General features: G+C 42.2%; 1 protein-coding gene across 1 annotated transcript in view; it reads left to right on the plus strand.

Annotated features, from left to right (window-relative positions):
- TRPC5 (transient receptor potential cation channel subfamily C member 5) overlaps positions 1 to 19,832 on the plus strand; it is a 113,656-nt gene that overhangs the window by 57,085 nt on the left and 36,739 nt on the right. The window contains exons 4-6 of the mRNA XM_019540388.1: positions 2,384 to 2,523; positions 9,711 to 10,033; positions 16,262 to 16,457. Coding sequence (XP_019395933.1) covers positions 2,384 to 2,523; positions 9,711 to 10,033; positions 16,262 to 16,457 — 659 coding nt within the window. The remainder of the gene's footprint in view (positions 1 to 2,383; positions 2,524 to 9,710; positions 10,034 to 16,261; positions 16,458 to 19,832) is intronic.

Raw genomic sequence — 19,832 nt, forward strand, 5'->3', positions numbered from 1 at the left:
TATTGTGTCAGGTGAACAGAGATATTGTGGGTTTATTTGGTAAACAGAGGAATTAAAACAGTATTTCCTCTGATCTATGGCATATATGTATGCAATCTCTTTCACGATAAAAATGGGAGAGAGAGAGAGAAAGAGAGAAAGAACAGGCACGTACAGCACAGACAGCATTGCAGTAACTATAGTAACAATGCTAACAATGATTACTCACTATAAATACAACATATGGGTTCTTTAGAAAAAGCCATTCCATTGATTTTTTTGTGTGCATGCAAAGATTTGAAAGCAGCAGCAATAAAATTACCTTATTGGCTATGGCATGCTGCTGACCTGACTGCTGGCCTATCAGTTATGAGTTAATGAGCTGAGACTGATATCTTTGTGCCTAAAGAAGTTATCTTTTGTGTTACCTGTTCTTCATGTTGAACTTTTAGGGCCTACAAATTGACTCAATTGTTAACCCACTTTGGAAAACCACACCATAACTCTGTTGTCATGGGTTTCTTATGCATGAAGAAGCTAAGAAACTCATGACAACAGAATTATAGTGTGGTTTCCCGAAGTGGGTTTTATACACACACACACACACCTCTCTCTCTTTCTTTTCCCTAGGGTTCAAGTTCAATGCTAAAGTTAAGTACAATGTTCTAAATGCAACAATACAAAAATATCTGGGGACTAGCAAGTAAAATCGTCCCAAAGACTAAGTCTGCCTACACATAATCGGCGGTGTGGGGGCAAGGAGGGCATTTTAATTACAGCTGTTCCCAGACAGCCACTCTAAACCAGTTCACTGTCACATGTATTAAGCCCCCCCTCCCACATTTCAAAATGGGTGCAGGGCCACTTTAATTAAAGCTCATTCAATGAAGTTTAGTTAAAGGGCTCCCACAACCACTTTGAAGTGCAGGGGGTGGAGGGAGGCTTAATACACATGACGGTGAGGCAACCCTGAAGCGTTCTAACTGGAACATGGAGCAGACTCGATTAACTGAGTCTGCTCCTACACATCCCAGTTAGAACCCAAATGAGCAGATCTATAGGCCGCCTAAGTGATTAGGAGACAACATCCCATTTTCAAAAGTTACTTACGCACAAAGGAACCTAAGTCTCACTGACTAACCATGGGACATTGATGCCTAAGCAACTCAGTGACTTTCAAAAATAAAGTATAAGCCCCTAAGTCACTCAGGAATTTCTGAAAATGCCATCCTCAGTGGCTTAAAGGCTTGGAAATGGGATTTGAAGTCTTTCTTCACTACTATAAGCAAATTTAACCCACTTTAAACTGAGAACCTATTGAGAGTAATTATCAGCTGAAGGCTGTATGCTGGCATTTATTAAATGAGTCAATGGTATCAGTCCCATTCCTATTGAATAACTGTCCACATGAAAAAAGCCAGCACTGCTGTCGGCATGAAATGGAACTTGTGGAGCAAGAGGCGTCAGATAGAGGGCTAGATTGTGATACCATTATTCAAGCTGACTGGTAGTTTGCTTCACAAATCATCACAATGGGCTTATTGATGGAGCAAGATGCTGGTTAATGAGACTACAGAGAACAGCCTGTCCTCTTTCCTTACTGGATGTGATATTTCCAAAGCAGACCTAAGGCTCACTAAGAGATGGAAGCTTGTGTTACTATTACCTGCACTGAGGATAAATGCAAGGAAAACTGTCTTCAAGGCTGCCAAACTGATACCTTTAAAGAGCCCTGAATTCCCCCCAGATCCTAAAGTGATAGACAGTCAGATAAATAGATTCACACAAATAATGCATTTAAATATGTAAAAAATTAATCTGGGACAACCCACCAAGTTTCTAAAGGGGAACTTTGATTTTAAGATAGTTAAAATTAACTATTTTAAGGTAAGGTTCTTTGAGTAGATGTGATATCTTTTATTAGACCAGCTGAGTAGTTGGTCTGAAGTTCTTAGCATGCTTTTGTGTGCAATCACCCTTCTTCAGGCACAGGGAGTTTCTGCTGTGAACAGAGAGACACCCTATGCCTGAAAAAGGGTGATTGTGCCCAAAAGCATGCTAAGAACTTTTTTCCAACTACTCAGTTGGCCTGCCTATGTCCTTAGACCAACATGGTTACAACCAAAACCCCAGCAGCATGTTAAAATTAATATGTAGTTCATGCAATGTCCTTATGCTCTGTACCTGAAGCACTCAACAGGAGTGCTTATGTCTGCATCATTTCTCTTCTGACTGCATTTTCTAGTATGTAAAATACATTATTACATTTTGTAGAAATGGAAAAGGATGAGGCATTTTTTCCAAGCTGTTAATTTATAATTGCCTCTCATTACATTGGATCTTCTCTGCCTTACTGGCCCAGTAATGTTCCTTCATGCAAATCAATCTCTCTTTCTTTCCACAGGTTTTATTTGGGGAGAAATCAAGGAGATGTGGGACGGTGGATTCAACGAGTACATACATGACTGGTGGAATCTGATGGATTTTGCAATGAACTCACTCTACCTTGCAACTATCTCCCTTAAAATTGTTGCCTATGTCAAGGTACAGTAACTTGGAATGTGTACGTGAAACCGCCCATGCACAAGAAATTACCTGTGAACGCTAAAAATTCCAGACGAAAGAGAACAGATACCCACATTGCAAGTGGTAGCAGTTAGCATCCTGATTTTCAATCTCTGTAAAAAAGCCAGTGATTGAACTGGCTGGGAGAAGGAGCCTCTTTTTCATCGCAAGGGATTCTTCTGCCAATTAGGGTTAAGGGACACTAGTTGGGTGTTGTGTGGGAAGTGCTAAGCCCATGCTCACAATCTATTTTTCTTTAGGTAAAGAGTCAATCAAAAGTTTCCAGACTATCATTGGACAAAATGTAACAGTGCTAAAATCCAATTAAAATCCAAAGTTTAAGATGAAGAAAAATTACAGGGTAAGGAGATCAAAAAATGAGAATTTTACATTGTAAATGAGGAAAATGAGAAACCAGATAATTGGAGCTTTGAAACTATCCTGTTGCTTCCCTGGCATGGTGCCCCATTAAGTGGGACAGTGCATATCAGACTTCATCCTGAAAAGCACTTTCCCTATTTCTGGACACCTGATATTCTACATTAATGTATACTCAGGTGCAAAGCCAAAGGATTGCTTGAAGTACTCAATCTCCGACACATATACACATGCACACAAAGGCACGTACAATATTCAAAAGGCATTCTGGCAAGCCCACTACACAATCACTCATCCTAATTTCAGTGGGAGTTGTGTGCTTGGAAATCTTCTAGGATCAGGCTCCCAGTTTTTTTCCTACTCTGTCTCTTGTCCACAGAGTTTCTGGGGTTGGATTCTCCTCTCATTTTGGCATGAATCAGGAGTAACTTCATTTTGGTAGGTGATTTAAATCAAGTGTAAAATCAGAACTTCCTGACCTAGAGCCCTGCTTAAACAATGAGACAGTCCTTCCCCATTTCTTCCTTAGGATTCTGCTTCTGCAGACCGTACACACATGAAATTATAGTCCAACTTTAGCTACCGATGTTTCAGCAAAGTGCCTGAACCTAACTCTCGAAAATGCTTGGGTCTTCATCTGGATTTATACTTTGTGGCCCAAAATGACAGAACAGATTCCCTGAATCCCTATCTATCCTCTCCCTTTCTCTACCAATTTCTGCTTTTTAATCTGGCTCCATAATAGGATTAGTTGACCACATTTTGAGCTACCCATGTCCATAACACTTGACAGAGATATAGGAACAATGATATTCAGTACATTTCTCTCTGGGCTCAAAAATATTATCTATTCCACTGGTATTTATGTGATTGCCTGAGTGAGTATAAGTTACTTGTGTGTCTTAAGTGTCTCCAGGATCTATTAGAGTCTTTGGAGCACAGATTGCCTGTGCCAGTCCCAAGCACAATGCAGGTAATGACAGGGAGTACTTTAAAAGTTAAGCAGTACCTATGCTATTTGTCTTTCTCACAGTGTCCACTTACAGTCATAAAAAAATAATGTAAAATAAAATAAGGACTCGTTTTCCAACCGAAGCATGAAATGAAGCATAAAGGTCTGCATTTCCACATGGAATTACATGTGTCCTTTCTTTGTGCTGAATATAATTTTCCCTCCCTTCTGCTTAACAGTGCATTTAACCCTTTGTTGCTCTGTGGCACCAAACTGTCAGAATAATAAAGCAATGTGACCTAGCAGAACTGTGCCTCTGAATGGACTGGGCTCTTGCTGTCTACACCTAACAAATATCCATATTTTAAAAAATATATATATATATATTGGAAAGTGGTACTTTTCAAAGGTCCACATTTTGGTCCCTTGTGCAAAGCCTATATAAGCTGTGGCAGCACTAATTGCCATGACTCCCCCCACCAAATTTCTGGAGCCCTGGTGGGGAGCCCCGTGGGCTGGATCACATGTCCCCACGTGCTAGATTGCACAGGTGTGTAGGGTTGTTCGGTGGCCAGATCTGGTGGCGGCCCCTGTGCAGGCCAGGCTGTGGATGGGTCTGGGTCCTAGGGCTGAGCCAATGCACAGGGTTGAGCCATGGCTGGATCTGGCATGCCAGTTTGCGCACATAAACTGACCCCATACTGATAAATGTGCTAACTCCACACTGTATGCAGCCCACAGCTTGGCTCTGCATCAGGCTTCTGGGCCCATGGGGCTGGAAGGTGGGGCTGTACTGAGGGAGAGGAGTAAACTCCTTCATCCTGCACCACTGTATGGCAGACATGATTGCTGTAGCTTAAGCACACTGGGCACCTATACACGTGCAGCAAGGCTGCTCTCACATGCTGTAATTACAGTGCGTTGGAGCAGATGCAATTAATTGCTGGAGTGTGGTAATTACTGCTCCCCAGTAGACTCCAGCATCTTGCATATTAGTGTCCCTGTGCTGAGAAATGGTGGTGTGGTGCTTTAACAAAAGCTATTCAACAAGCTTTAATTAAAGCACCCAGCAGCTGTTTTTCAGTGTGGGGATGCCGGTACATGAGACACTTTAATTACAGTGGCTCTTGAAGTTGCTCCAATTAAAGTGCGGCCCTGCCACCCCTATCCCCAGAGCATATGTATAAATGCCCACTGTTTCTAGAGATCCCAGTAGTGGACATTCTGGTTTACAGCAGTTTCATTTTGCTGCTCTGTCGCATTGATTCAACCACATACATGGTGGCAGGGGGAAATGTACTTCCTGTCCCAGGAGAGCCAAAACTTAGATCCTTCCTTATGGTGCTCACTTTCCCAGGCTGTCTTTCCATTTCATAGAAAATTGGGGGTGGAAGGGACCCCAGGAGATCATGTAGTAGTCCAACCTAATGTTCAAAGCAGGCCCATCCCCAACTATCTCATCCCTGTCAAGGTTTTGTCTTAAAAACCTCCAAGGATGGAGATTCCACCGCCTCTCTGGGTAACCCGTTCCAGTGCTCTACTACCCTCCGAGTGAGACAAGTTTTTCCTTATATCTAACCTAAACTTCCCATGGTGCAATCTGAGACCATTTCTCTCCACCACAGAGAACAGTCCAGCTCCATCCTCTTTTGAACCCCACTTCAGGTAGTTGAAGGCTCCTATTCAATCCCCCCTCCCCCCCCCCGCAGTTTGTCCACATCCTTTCTGTACTGGGGACCCAAAACTGGACATAGTACTTCAGTTGTAGCCTCATCAGTGCTGAATAGAGGGGAATAATCACTTCCCTTGATCTGCTGGCAATGCTCCTACTAATGCAGTCCAGTATGCTGTTAGCTTTCTTTGCAACAAGGACACTTCCAGCCAGGCAGCTGTGATATAAGCACACATGAGAAGCAAGGAAAGGAATGATTTTGCCATATCCAGTTCATGGTATAAACTCTCCATCTAAACAGACCTACAGTGAGGCTTTCTAAGCCCTGAAGACTGCATACACTTTTCAAAGGGAATGCCAAGGTAGCTCTCTGAACAAGCAGCTCTGCAACAGCCTCAGAGTGGAGACAGATTATATGTTTTTCTCCTGATGTTCAGAGTTGGGGAGAAAATTAGACACTTGAAAGGTTGATCTTTGAGCTGGGGGCAATAATGATAAAATTGAAGGAAATCAAAAGACAAACAATTCAAGAATGTGAGCTATTTGATGTCTCTCTCCCTGGTCCCCTACACACACGCACCCAACATACATAGAAAAAACACGTCCATAACTGCATACTATCACACATGAAGATGTAAACCACACATAACCAGGCATGTATACAAGCACAGAGTGATGCTCATACTCTGTGTGAACAGCATACTTATACACAGAGAACTACAATATGGACATATATGCCATCAGTTACACTCACACATGGGTATAAAGCTACAAAGGTGGTCAGTCCCTGCAGGCCCTAAACATCTGTGTCACATCCCCTCTCTAATCCTGGCCTTTCAGTTGGCTCCATATGTCACATAATGATCGAAGAACATCAGCACTCTCAGCCTGCAACCCTGACTTTTCACAGCAGGGCTGTATAGCTCCACCCCGTGGCCCACCTCTTCATGCCTTTGTAGGCTGGTCTGCTGTGCCGGATGTACTTTAGGGTGTTTGGTGGAGCTGAAGTCACTAAGGGCCAGATCTGTATTGATTCTGTAGGTGTCTAAACAGGACCTAAGTTGAATTTAGGTACCTGAATCAACAGAGGGATCCTAACTTGATCCTGCAAAAATACCTTTGTGTCTCTATTCATTATGTACCTCCAGTTTGGCCTGACAATATCTCAATGCCTAGATTTGAGATACTGTACATGCTTAGAAGTGATCCAAGTCACCAAAGCATAACTCCCAACTAAGCTTGTTGCAGTCCAAATTGGTGCTGGGAAACAACTAAGCTCCACCTAAGTCCCATATTCTTTAGGTGAGAACAGAACATGGAATCATAGAAAAGTAGGCCTGCGAGGGGAGGTCATCTAGTCTAGCTTTCCGCTCAAGGCAGGATCATCCCTATCTAAACATGCCCAGTGGCTGACTGATGGTGACAGCCTTCTTGCAGCTCAATATTACAGTTTGGAGGAGGAGGAGTCAGAAAGATGAGCATGAGTGTATAGTCTAGTAGTTATGGTAGCTGGAATATGGTTATTTCTGTTTTTAAACAATCACAGTTTCGTGCAAGATACATGAACAGTCCCGGCAGGAGGGTGAGAAGCCACAACCCGTCACAAGCACAGGAATGCCACCCTTGTTGAACTTCAGAATCACGTTTTCTCTTGCTTTGTTTCCCATCCCCATGAGTCTTGCACTCTTGACTTCCCACTTGACCAGCTTCAACATGAGGGGTGGAGGAAACCCTCTCCTGCATTATCTGGTAGGTCTGCAGAGAGGAGCACTCTCCTGGAAAATATAACACTTGAGAAGTCTTAAATCCTACATCTCCCACTTCTCTGATGAGTGTTCTTGCCACTAGGCTATTGAGTAGGGTACAAGCTGCCTAAATTTTAGGTTTGCAATGCTATGTGGAGGTGCTTTACACTTCAATGAAGATCTGACCCTAAATTCATAGCAGTTGGCCAGCTACCAGACAGCTGTCCTCCAAAACTTCTCTTCCCTCATCAAAGAGATACTTCCTATCACTCCTCTCCACAAATGGTCTCTCCGCTTTCGTCTGGATCAAACTCATCCACATACTTTGTGACAGGGACCAGTACCAAACCTTCCTGAGGAACGTGCAATGGTCAGATCTGGAATGACCTGCCCTTGGCAAGCATTCCTTCCCAACACTAGCCACTTGGAGGTTGACTTATGCTTTGAAGCACAGGAGTTTGCAACCCCCCTAATGGTGCTAAACTCCTTCGTAATGCAAATGTAAGTGTTCTTGATAGCTCTACAAATCCATTTGGATTTCTAAGCTCTGGCCTCAATGTTACCTGATGCCAATGAGACTCACAGGTGCATTGTGTGCTGATGGAAAAAGTATTTCCATAAATCATTTCTAAAGGTGTTGCCTTTCAATATCATTGAATACCCCCTTCCCAGTCAGCCTTTACTATGCCATTCTCCATGCGCTTCTGCCTATGTCCTGTCTTTGTCATCTGGGGTCCGAACTAAACAGTGCCTTTTCGGTCTTTCTGTGTGCAGGCATTTTCATAATCTATCTTCCTACTTGTGTTTCCATTACACTTTGCTGGATTGGGGTGACCAGAACTGAAAACAGTATGCCAAGCAAGGGCACGCCACTTATTTATACAGTGTCATTATAGCACAACCCTGAAAAGGTGCCATTTTTTAAATAAAGATTGTGAAATGAAGAAGACCTTGTCAAGAGCTTTTAATAGCAATTGAGTCTATCCTGGCAGAGAGCCAGATGCTGTTACAAGCGTTTAGCCAGCATACAAAGCAGAATTTAAAACGTTTCCTGAGAATTTGCTTTCCAAGTATGTGAGTTTCCCTAATCACCATCCACCACAAACATCTCTCATTGAGGTATTAGCAAGAAGTTGAAAACATCTGACTGGTTGTGAGCATTTTACAGGCCATTTTCAAATCAAATTAACAAAGTCAGTCCATGGTGTTCACGGAAGAAAAGAACAGTTTGGAAATGTCAGAAGCAATCAGAGGCCATACAGAAGTGCATTTGTGCTGTAACTCCGCTTATTCATACTTAGAAGTATTTTGAAACACCAGGCTGCTTTCTGCCCTGCCCTTGAAAATGTATGAACATTGTACATGAGTTAGAGCAAAGGTCCCTCAAAACCATCTCCGAATGAAAAGTGTGATGGTAGTTATACCACTTCTTTCTAAAATTCATTAACTGCTATAGAGTGTTTGCTATTTTATGTATACTTTTGCCCCTCTATAAAGAAGTGAATGAACAGAACAAAATGTTAGGACTTAAAAGGCTAAAGAATACTGTGCTGTAGAACGATTTGATTCTACCCTGTTTACTAGTGTAGGTCAATCCAATGGATATAACACAGTTATAATCAGGCTTTTTAATCTCAAATGAGTTGCAACCACTTACATGGGGTTGCACTTGGCTCAAAGACTTTAAATGCATTACAACCACATTAAAATGAGTTCATTTTATAATTGATGTGCTCATATGTATCCAGCATTCCAGCTGTAATTATGACCTCTGCTTAAGTGGCTCTCCTAAAATTACCATGACAAATTAACTAATAAGAAAATTAATGGGAATAAAGCTGGGAGGCTGGCTTTAAATAAGAGGAAAGATATATTTCTCAAATTGAAAAGTGCATCCATGTTCTTTCCTGCTTGTCTTTATCTCCAACCTGCCCATCACATACTCTCTCAGCACTATCTGGAACATGTATTAAGGAGCTGGAACTGAAAAATTAAATAACTGGAAAAGGACCAAAACTGGAAGCTAGAATCTGATAAAAAAGAATTTGAAGCCTTTTGAATTTGTCTGGGTCGGGGGATTCTAGTTGAATCTGGGGCTGTCGCTGAACTACTCATTCCCATTCTGGATCTAATTTAGAAGCTGCCAGCAGGCCATATGGCATTAGAGAAAAAGTTGATCTCACATCTGGGGATAAAACCTAGTAGGAACTGTTTGTATGATAGCTTCATTGAATCTAAACCTGAGCTCTGGGCATTAGTTTCAAGCTAACAGACCTAGACCTGAACAGCACCCTTTTTGGGTCATGAAAAACTGGTTAGTGTTAGTGCATAATGAAAAGCTATTTACGGATGTAACTTTTAGGACTGCATCAATTTTTAACTGCATCATTCACTTTCATACTCTTATTATTTCTTTCAGTATAATGGCTCCCGTCCAAGGGAAGAATGGGAAATGTGGCACCCGACGCTCATTGCAGAAGCCCTCTTTGCAATATCCAATATTTTAAGTTCCTTGCGTCTCATATCCCTGTTTACAGCAAATTCCCACCTGGGACCCTTGCAGATCTCTCTGGGGCGCATGCTGCTAGACATTCTCAAATTCCTCTTCATCTACTGCCTGGTGCTTCTGGCTTTTGCCAATGGACTGAACCAGCTTTATTTTTATTATGAGACCAGTGCCTCAGAGGAACCCAACAACTGCAAGGGGATCCGATGTGAGAAACAGAACAATGCCTTCTCCACGTAAGATCCTTCTCCTTTCTGTTTTGCAGACTTATTTTCTTGGTCCCTCCTCTTAACAATCTCCGCACCCTGGCTGCCACTGCAGTGAAACTGTTTTTATTTATTCATATGCAAACATCACACCGGCTGATTGGTTATGTAAGGAAGGGGTGAGTTAACTGGGACAGGCACTCTGCTGAGCTCTGCTAGTGAATTCAGTCCTTTTAGGTCCAATTAGGGCAGTCAGTCGTAAAGCTGGAGACCATTTCCAGACTTCAAATTCTCTCCCTATGATGGAGTATACGTGACCTGTGCATTGTTAAGGGAGTTGATGATAAGAATCATAGAAACTAGAAATTGAAACACACACTACTGCCAGGTCTTCTAATCCATCACCTTGCCAATACAGGTTGCTTTTCCTACATATATGCTGCAGGATATTTTAGTAATGTCCTATGCATAGTTTCAGTATCCTTAAGAAAATCATGTGAGCACTCTTGCAGAAGGAATGGTTTTATCTGATTTGTTAGGGGAAAATGAAGAAAATATAGCACAAAATAGAAGAAACTAACATACGCAATTAGGAATATGATAGTAAATTATAGTAATATAAAATAATATACATTATGGCCATAACAGCCACCTATTCAATGGATTCAAAGAGCAAAATTGTTATCTGGGCATACAACTGACAGAAGACATAGCACAAGTGATCCAACTAGTGCAAAAGTCTTATCTCACCTACACTGGATTTATATCTATGTAACATTATTAACCACAATTATTTTATTTCTACTGAACTGAGATGAGATTCACTGAGGTCTCTTGCTGGAAATGCTGGTCCAGTATTGAGGTGCTGAAATACAAATTGCTATGCGGACAGCTGGCATTGTTACCAGCACACTGAAAAATAATTTGAATTGTCTTTTTAGTATATTCATTTTAATTGACAACAGTAGTAATAATGATAATAATCAGCACCAATCCAATTATACTTGGTACTTTTACAGTACTTAAAATGCAGTACAATGGAACAAAAATGAATAATTCACAATTCAGTTTACTGCCCACATAGAGCAAACAAGAAAAACAAATTATTATCAACCACTTGATACTGAAGCAAATAAAACTCTCAGTTATGCCTGCAAACTCTCCGTATATCTTCTGCCCAAATGCTTAAGATTAAGGAAAGGATTTGCAGCATGTTCATAAAGTTATCAGACTGAAGCCGTGGCAAATGTTAAATGTACAAGGGCAAGACAGAGAGCAAACACTCCAGTTTTCCTGCCAATATTTTCCCTTTTAAAAAGCAAAGAATCCTTTACCCTAAAAATCAGTCCTCCCCTGCAAGAAGCAGTAACTCCCTCGTGATAAAGGATTCCTGACTCCATTGACAGGTTGCCGTTCTCCACTGCATACTCTAAAGACATGGCTAGATGACTTAAACCAATATAAACCTGGAGAGAATCAGTGAAGTGAACAGAATTCCATGCTGTCGGTGAAGACAAAATTAAGGGCTTCCATTTTATCCTAGTTTAAGGAATTTTAATACCTATAATGATATTTTATATGTGGTGCTGTAGCCAAGCAGTTAAGGCATCTTGCTACAGTTTCATAGTCCTGCTTTGGATTCATGCTACAGGGTGCTCCCAGGTGACCCAGCTGTCAAAGGGGACCTGGGCATTCAGGCTAGAGAGGCAAAAGGAGCCAGATGTGATGCTTGCCATAGTGGTCCTTTAAATACCAGTGGCTGCAGAAACCAGTGTGCCTTAAGCACACTAGCCTAATGAGGTGTTAGGCTCGGAAAGTATTTTGACCTGACTTGCAAAATATTTTGTGCTCGCCTTGCATCAGTATTTAACTAGCACTATCTCTGGCGCTGAGCTGATGCTTTCACAGCATCAGCAGTGGGCAGTGTTTAATAAGTGGCAGTCTTTCAGTAGACTGGAGGCATTTAAGTTCAGAACCAGAGCCAGCCACCCTGGGAACTGAGAGGTACTAGTGTGTTTTAATGTCAGATTTTGGATTGGGCCCAGCTCAGTTACAAACCGGTTTGTTTGATTCAAGACCACAATCAGTGGAAGAGCCACTGATGGTTCACTAAGGAAGCAGAACATGAGGTCATCAGGGAAAAAAGTGATTTTGAAGTTTCTAAGAGGGTGTAACACACAATGGGGAGTTAAAAATGCTATAAAATTACTTAGCAGAAAGTGTACAGATCAACTTGACAAAGCCCTTGAAAAGCAGACCACTTGTTCTCCCCCATTGCCATGCATTTACCATTCATGCTAGTGAGACTGCAGCACAAAAGGAAATTTGTGGGGGCTCCGCCTGTAAGGACAGAGGCTTGTTTAAAACAAAACAGCAGTGGGAGGGGAAGAACATTAGGACCGTGGTCTCTTGGCAGGGGGCAGAATACATTGCAATTGCATTTTTTGTTTGAGCCTTACTTAAGAAGTTTATTCAACATGTTCTCAAAAGTTTAAATAGTCATTACAAACACCCCCAGTGCAAGCTGACATTTCACTCCTCAAGCAGATGCACAGCAGGTGCTATTTGCTAAGAATTGAGCAACCTGCAAAATAGGAAATTATATCTTTGAGTCGGGAAGAATGAGTGAGTGCCATTGGAGTGAATTCAAATCAGCCCTAATGTTACCTCAAATTTGTGCCTGTTAATTTCATCCCTAATGGACAAAGGCAGGCAAACAGCTTCCAACGAGGCCCTTCGATACCTAACAGTGTTACTAGGCAGTCACATAATAAGGCCTCATTTTATAAAAGAAGGAAAACCGGGCTGCTGTTGTTGTTTGTACAGTTTATTTACAATATTTACTGTCACATCGCTGCTTATTATTCTCCAAGGATGGGTTTAATATCTTTTGGGAAGGAATTTTCTGCAACACAAGTGCAGCTCCTAGAAAAGTAATATTCCTTTGCGACAGTGATGACATGATGCCATTAATAATTCAAGGTTTTATGCTTTGGCCTTACCTTGCTTGAGAAAGTGGAGTGTGTCTATTGCTAAGGCCGACAATCTGAAAAAATATATTTACTACCAAGGCTCAGGCAACCAAAGGAGGGAAATGGAAAAATGAGAAGAGGAGCAAGTATGAGAGAGAGAAAGAGAGGAATCCAGTTACTGTTTTCTGCAGAATCATTCCTCCTTGAGAGTGACACTAACAACTGGATTGCCATTTTCTCCAAGACACTGCAGTGTAACTAGAGGTTAATAGTGCTCCTGAGAGCAAGGCAGGCACTTTCTTTTCCTTCGCTGTCTTTAGTGGAAACTTGGGGTTTGGATATTTCTCCCATTCAATTCTCAAAGCTCAAAATCCAGAGATTATCTGACAAGAGGATAGAATCTCTCTCTCTCTTTTTAAAGACGCCTGTCTAAAGCTCCTTCAAAAGTGCTTCATTATGGGCATGGATTTTCAGTTCTGATCCATTGACACACACTTGTGGGAAGCATAGGAATGGACTGCGAAAGGCGGAGGAGAGAATATTTAAATCTTGTCTTTATGCAAAGTTGCAAAACCCAGTTTCTGTCTTTTTCCTGGAGAGCCTGCATTACCCACCCCTTGTCCATGCCAAAGAGCTTCTTACTCCATGAGTAGCCCAGTTCATGGCACTGTTGAGAGAGTAAGGCTCCTGTCGTCCATATGAAGGGTTCACAATTTGGCTCCCAGGATAGAAACAGGGCATCAGCAATGCCTGCCTTTGCTTAGACACATTAGCTGCAAATAACCTAATGGTACAAGTGTGTGTGTGTGTGTGTGTGAGAGAGAGAGAGAGAGAAACAGAGAGAGAATGTGTGTAAAATATAGCATTCCTTCTTAACCTATGGCCAAGTTTTCCTCTCAGTTGTAAAGGCACAAGTCCAAGTACCAAGTCATTCACATTAAAGTACTTATTATAGTTTAATACAAGTGTGGCTAAGAACCAGAGGCATAAATAACAATTTCTGTGCCCTGGGCAGAGCTGCGGTTGAGCATGCCCCTTTCCCTTTCAGTACCCTAAATGGTAGCCAAAGAGCAGAGGTCAAAGCCCCCAGCTGCTTGTGCCACAACAAAAAGTCCCCATGTCCCCACTGCTGCCACTGCACAGGGTCCCTGGAGCCACCGTTCTGGGCTGGTGCCCCACTTGCCCCACCCTGGTTATATTATTGCTAAGAAGAGAATATCTCCCTAAGCCTGAGGTGTCTTGAACAACCACCTCTGGGCCCACGCTCCTACTTGAAACGGATGGGTAGGTTGTAATTCTGCCAGGTACAGCTTAAGTTCAAGCCAAAACAGATTTTTCCCCAGGATGCTTTATGGTGAATCATCCAGACATAAAGCCCCCCAGCAGGTCCTTGGTGATCCCTGTGCTTCAACACCCATTTATTTTGGATGGTTCATTCTTAACCTTTTCCTTTTCCGCACAACTGGGTTTGTCCTTGCCTTTCTCTCCTTTTCTGATTTTTTATCTAGTTGAATTGGACAGCTAGTCCCTTTTATTAGCCTCCTGTGGACTCTTGAACATTTTTTTTTTGGCTCCATTTGATAAGAGTTGGGTTACGCAGCTGGATTTATTGGCACACCATTTATTATAGGTTGTAGTCTTATGATGATAAGGTTCCCCATAATGACTGTCTTTAATGACTTCCTTATATATTGATTTTACATGCATGACACAGTGTCTTATATATTGCTTTACCTTAAAAATTATTAATCCTTATTCTGTTTTTAAACATTCTTTATTCAATGAAAAATCCTCTTGCAGAATTCAGGTTGCTGAAATCATTGGGTGTTTTGCTTTAATGGAGACTTTATAATTTGGCCCATGGTATAAAATAATTAGATTGTAGTGTGTGCATTAAAAATGTTAAAGCACAAACTCCCCTGTTGATAATAGTGGTGTGAGTGCTAAAGAATTCAAAAGGAACCTGGGCAAACACCACAGATTGCTAGTTTTTCAAGCTTAGGCAAAATAGCATAATGTATATTTACTAGTTTTTACTGTAGTATTTTTTTCACGTGTCTGCTGACTCCAGGCCAAAAAAACCAAAGTCTTAAATGCAAAGCACCCATTTTTAGAGTCTTGCCACAACAATACCCAAGTGGCATCATGTTTCGGAATGCTGATTATGTATTTGCTATGATTGCAAAAGGTCTGTTGTCTATGGGTGAAGCCATAGAAACCTAGTATGATCTCATCAGCTCTAGACCTAAGTGAGGTCAGGTCGACTTGGTCTTTGGATGGAGGAGTCATAAGAAAAACTTGTCATGCTGTATTAATTAGATGACACACTTTCTCCTGACTCAGTACTGATCAATTGTTCCAATATTATCCTGCAATGTGGCATGAATTCAGGTTCCTGACCAATTATGATGGTAGAACCCAGAGTAAGAATCCTAATCCCACTATCCTGGTTAAATTTCTGCTGAGGTTACTGCATGCTCTCTATATTAATCCTGGAGTTTTAACAGGATATAATATTCTTCACCTTCTGCCTTTAATGCAGCATAGCTGTGAACTAGTAAGATGTGGCCGTTTTGGATGTCAGTGGTAAAGAATGAGCTTACTGCGTATATAGTTTGTACAACTGTGCCTGATGAAGACACTGTGTAATAAAGGGAGGTGTTTTGACCTGTGGTTTTGGTTTGCCCAGACTGCTGCTGACTTCTTTAGAACTCACACCACTATTATTAACAGGGGAGTTTATGCTTCAACATTTTTAACGCATGTGTATAATATATATAATACCTCCCTTTATTACATGGTGTCTTAATCAGGAACCGTTGTACAAACTATATATGCAGGAATGCTCCTTCAAATATATATATTATCTACTCCTTTTTGCCATATATATCATGGCAAGGAGGACCAGATAGTCTGATCCTGTGTGTGTTTGTGTGTGTGTGTGTGTGTGTGTATGCATGCATGTGTGCACACACATATATTCAGGGGCAGTTATGAACTTGGGCATTGCACCCTCAATGGACATCCCAAGTGCCAGTCAACACTCAGAAGAGGGCAGACACCAGTATAATCAAGGCACAACTCTCTCTTCCACACGCCCTTCCCCTCAAAAGGGGAAATAAGTGTTGCTCTTTTGCATACTCAACCCAGTGCAAAAGCAGTGCAGACCACTTCAGTACTCACCTTCACTACAGCAAGGCTCATATAGCCCTCTGCAATCAGTATGAGACCTAAGTATGTTCCTTCTCCCAACAACAAGTATTAATGTGCCGTTTGTCTTTTGCAGACTTTTTGAGACCCTCCAGTCACTCTTCTGGTCTGTGTTCGGTCTGCTGAATCTCTACGTCACCAATGTGAAAGCCCGCCATGAGTTCACCGAATTTGTTGGGGCCACCATGTTTGGAACCTACAATGTTATCTCCCTGGTTGTGCTGTTGAACATGCTCATAGCCATGATGAACAACTCCTACCAGCTCATTGCTGTAAGTGCTCTCCTCCTCTTCCTTTTCTGATGTTCTCTTCTGCAAGATGTGTCTGCTTTACACGTAGCACATGCACATCTCAGTATTTCCTGACTAGCGGTATGCTGGAATTTCCATTCACTAGGCTGAATCTGTTAGTTTCTAGGCTCACATGGGCTGCTATGTTCAACTCTAATGCTATGTGATTGCAGCGGGCTATAGCCTGCTAACTGTCCTTGTCTTCTCTGATTCTCTACCTCAGGAGTATTAATCACTTTGTCATTAACAGCTTGCTTACTCCATAGTACAGAAGAAACACAGAATGCAGCGGGCTGGTTGCATTTTCAAATGTTTCTTCACTCTTTATTTTACCTGTTTTCTGGCGTCCTGTTCCCTCATTCCCAGTGTTTCTTAGCCAGAGCCACCTTCCTCATTTGTGCAAGGGACCAATCCTGTCATTTTGATTCCATAATAGTCCTGTAGAAATCAGTCCATTTCAAAGTGAAATGCAAATCGATTCTATAACTGCCTGTGCCTGTGGTGCATCTCTGAAATCAATGAGTCCGAGAGCATTTGTGTAGAAAGCAAAACCTGACCTCAGAGTTGTCACACACTGTGGACCCAGTTGCAGACTTTTCCAGTTCTCTGAGGCACATTGGGTATTCGGGTAGGACTTCAGTAACTACAGTTACTCAGTCTATGATCCTTGAAAGGCACTGCTCTGTGTTTTGTTAAGGATCTTCAGTTAATTTCCACATGAGCCTAAAGGGAGCCTAAACCTTGTGATGGTGTTCAGATAGGTAAAAAGCAGAGAGGGAACGTGTAAGTTTGGTTGATTATCATCCCTGGCTCTTGATGTCGTAGGGTGGTGCCGTGTTGGATGGTTTGGGAAAGGGAACAAGAGCCAAAGGGCTAAATTCTATTTTACTTCCTGTTCCTAAAGCCTAAGAGCACACACACTGTCATATAATTGCCATTTTGGGGGCTTACTGTTGGTTTTTCAGTTCTGGATGCGCAAGTGTGCGTGTACCCACTGAGCACGCTCAGTTGGACAGCTGGGAAATGAAGTAGAAGGGTCCAGGTACTTTCATAGGGCTGGGCAGGTCCTGACATTGTGGGTTTTCTGTGATGACAGAAGCCCAAAATGTGTCTGGTAGAAGTTTGTGCCCTCAGTCAGCCAGTCAGATAGAAGCATGTGGGAAACGTATGCGGGGGCAGCACAGGGGGAGCTCCCACCCTTCTCCGGACATATATGACAGTGTCGGGACTCTGTTTGCTTGCTTATGTCTGCATGCTCCAAAGACAGTGGCCAGTGCTCACAAGCTAGTCCCAGCTAGTTGATCACACTGAAAACAGACCCCACCTCTGAGACTTCATTAGTCTGTGATACGTCTGAACCTGTGATCCAACTCCCATTAAAGGAGTGGAAATATCGAAACCCTTAATCTTGCTACCAACTGGGAAAATGGTTCGTGGCAAGAATATACTGTTTTTCAGCCTGCGTCAGGACTTTTATAGTGTCTCTCTATTCAATGCGTTCCCTTTTCATTTCTGGAATCACTGGTGTGGGATATGGAGAATACACAGGCAGCATCTTTGACATGCTTTTGCATCCTCTCTCTGTTTGGCTTCAGATAGGCTTCACAAAGGCCAAATCTGAGAAGAGAAGCATTTGCTGCCCACTTAGTTATTTAATAATCCTTATTCTCCTATTCAAAGAGTTCCACTCATCCAGCAGAACAGTGGGGGCCGACCTTTTTGCCAGCCACGCTATAAAGCAGTCCCACACCCCCACCGAATGCCACTCTGATTCCCTTCCCCTGCCCCATCTGCTGCTCTGCCTTCTGCTCCCTCTCCTGTACTCCCTGCCTGATCTGCTGCTTTGGTTTCTGCTCTCTGCCCTATCTGCCACTGTGCTGCCTTTCTCCTCTTTGATCCGCCATGTGCCGCACACTGAGGCTACCCATGCCACTTGTGGCACTCATGATGCAGGTTGGCTACCTGTGCAATAGAATAACAAAAAGAATACCATTTAACTTAGACAGCCACATATCATAAATAACCAATATTAGAATAATTTGTAAATAATTCATAAATTGAAAATCGTTGTGCATGGAGCAACCAGAAACAGTGAATACTTTGATCATGATCTCTCTCTGTTTGCAAAAGCTCTGTGGTCTAAGCACTAAACTCATCAAGCTCTAGCTAGGCAAAATCATTGTTCCCTGCCATGGCTCATGACGGTAATGCTTGCAGTAGCTATGTTGGGAATGGTATAGATTACTTCTTTGTTACTTAATCTGTAATACAGCAATACCCACTGAGCGCAGTGACATTTGCTGGGAAAATATAAAAAAGAGATAATCAGCTCCAAGCTGTCCTGATGCAGCACCACTGAGCCTGCAAGTGGCTCATTTTTTAAATACTGACATTTCTTCATTTGTGCCTTACAGTATTCCTTATGGGAAGATGTTTTTCCTCTATGTCTTCCAAGGGTCACAGAAGTGGATGTGTTCCCTATCTACTATTCATTAACATCTGTTGAGCTTTGTGATTATAGTTCATTTTCTTAACCTGTCTTTACAGAGAGTAACTAAACCTTCCCGGTTCTGCATTGGCTGCTCCATAGAGCATCTTTTCTTAATAGCCTTTTTCTTGAGGATGTACAACGAAGACATACAACAAGCACGGTGCTCAGGAACCCTAGGAAGTGGTGCTGTCCCTCTCATGAAATGTTTCAAAGAAAAGTCACATGCCGGTCTCCAGAGTAGACTGAGAACTTGCTTGCAAAATGAACAGGGGAGGAAGTCATTTTTAACCTCTCAATTTCTCTGAAATGGAGCGAGCAGTGTTTGCTTCAGGTCTCATCAATGCCACTTCATAATGAGCCACTGAATTTGCTGCTGAGCAATATAATTGCCTCTCCCCCCACCTTCCTCCCACACGTGAGTGCACACTCCCTCAGCTAGTACCAGGATAGATCTTTCCATGTGTGTGCTGAATCTGCTTTTGTAATGAGGCTGGAGAAAGGAAAATGTAAACTGTTTCTGCCAAATGCAGAGTTTAGGTCTTCGTTGTCAGAAAAGTCCTGCATGCACACAGCATGCTGCCACAGAATGACTACAGAAGGCTCAGTAAGGAAAGCAAGCACAAAGCCAGTACATGATTTCAAGGACTTTCAACCAATGGCAATGCAAACATTTTATGATTTTTGGACAAAGTTCATTCAGGCTCCATTCAGGAACAGTAGGCAATCCACCTGAGGCAATCTAGACATCGATTTTTCTCCACGCAGCTTGTGCTTTTTGTTTTTCTTTTTTTTTTATTGCAAAAACATCGTCCATGTCTGCTCGTGGAAAACACTGCATTTTGCTGAGAGAGCAAACACAATGCAAA

This window comes from Crocodylus porosus, unplaced genomic scaffold, assembly GCF_001723895.1.
Source record: "Crocodylus porosus isolate Cpor-Errol unplaced genomic scaffold, CroPor_comp1, whole genome shotgun sequence".
NCBI lineage: Eukaryota > Metazoa > Chordata > Crocodylia > Crocodylidae > Crocodylus > Crocodylus porosus.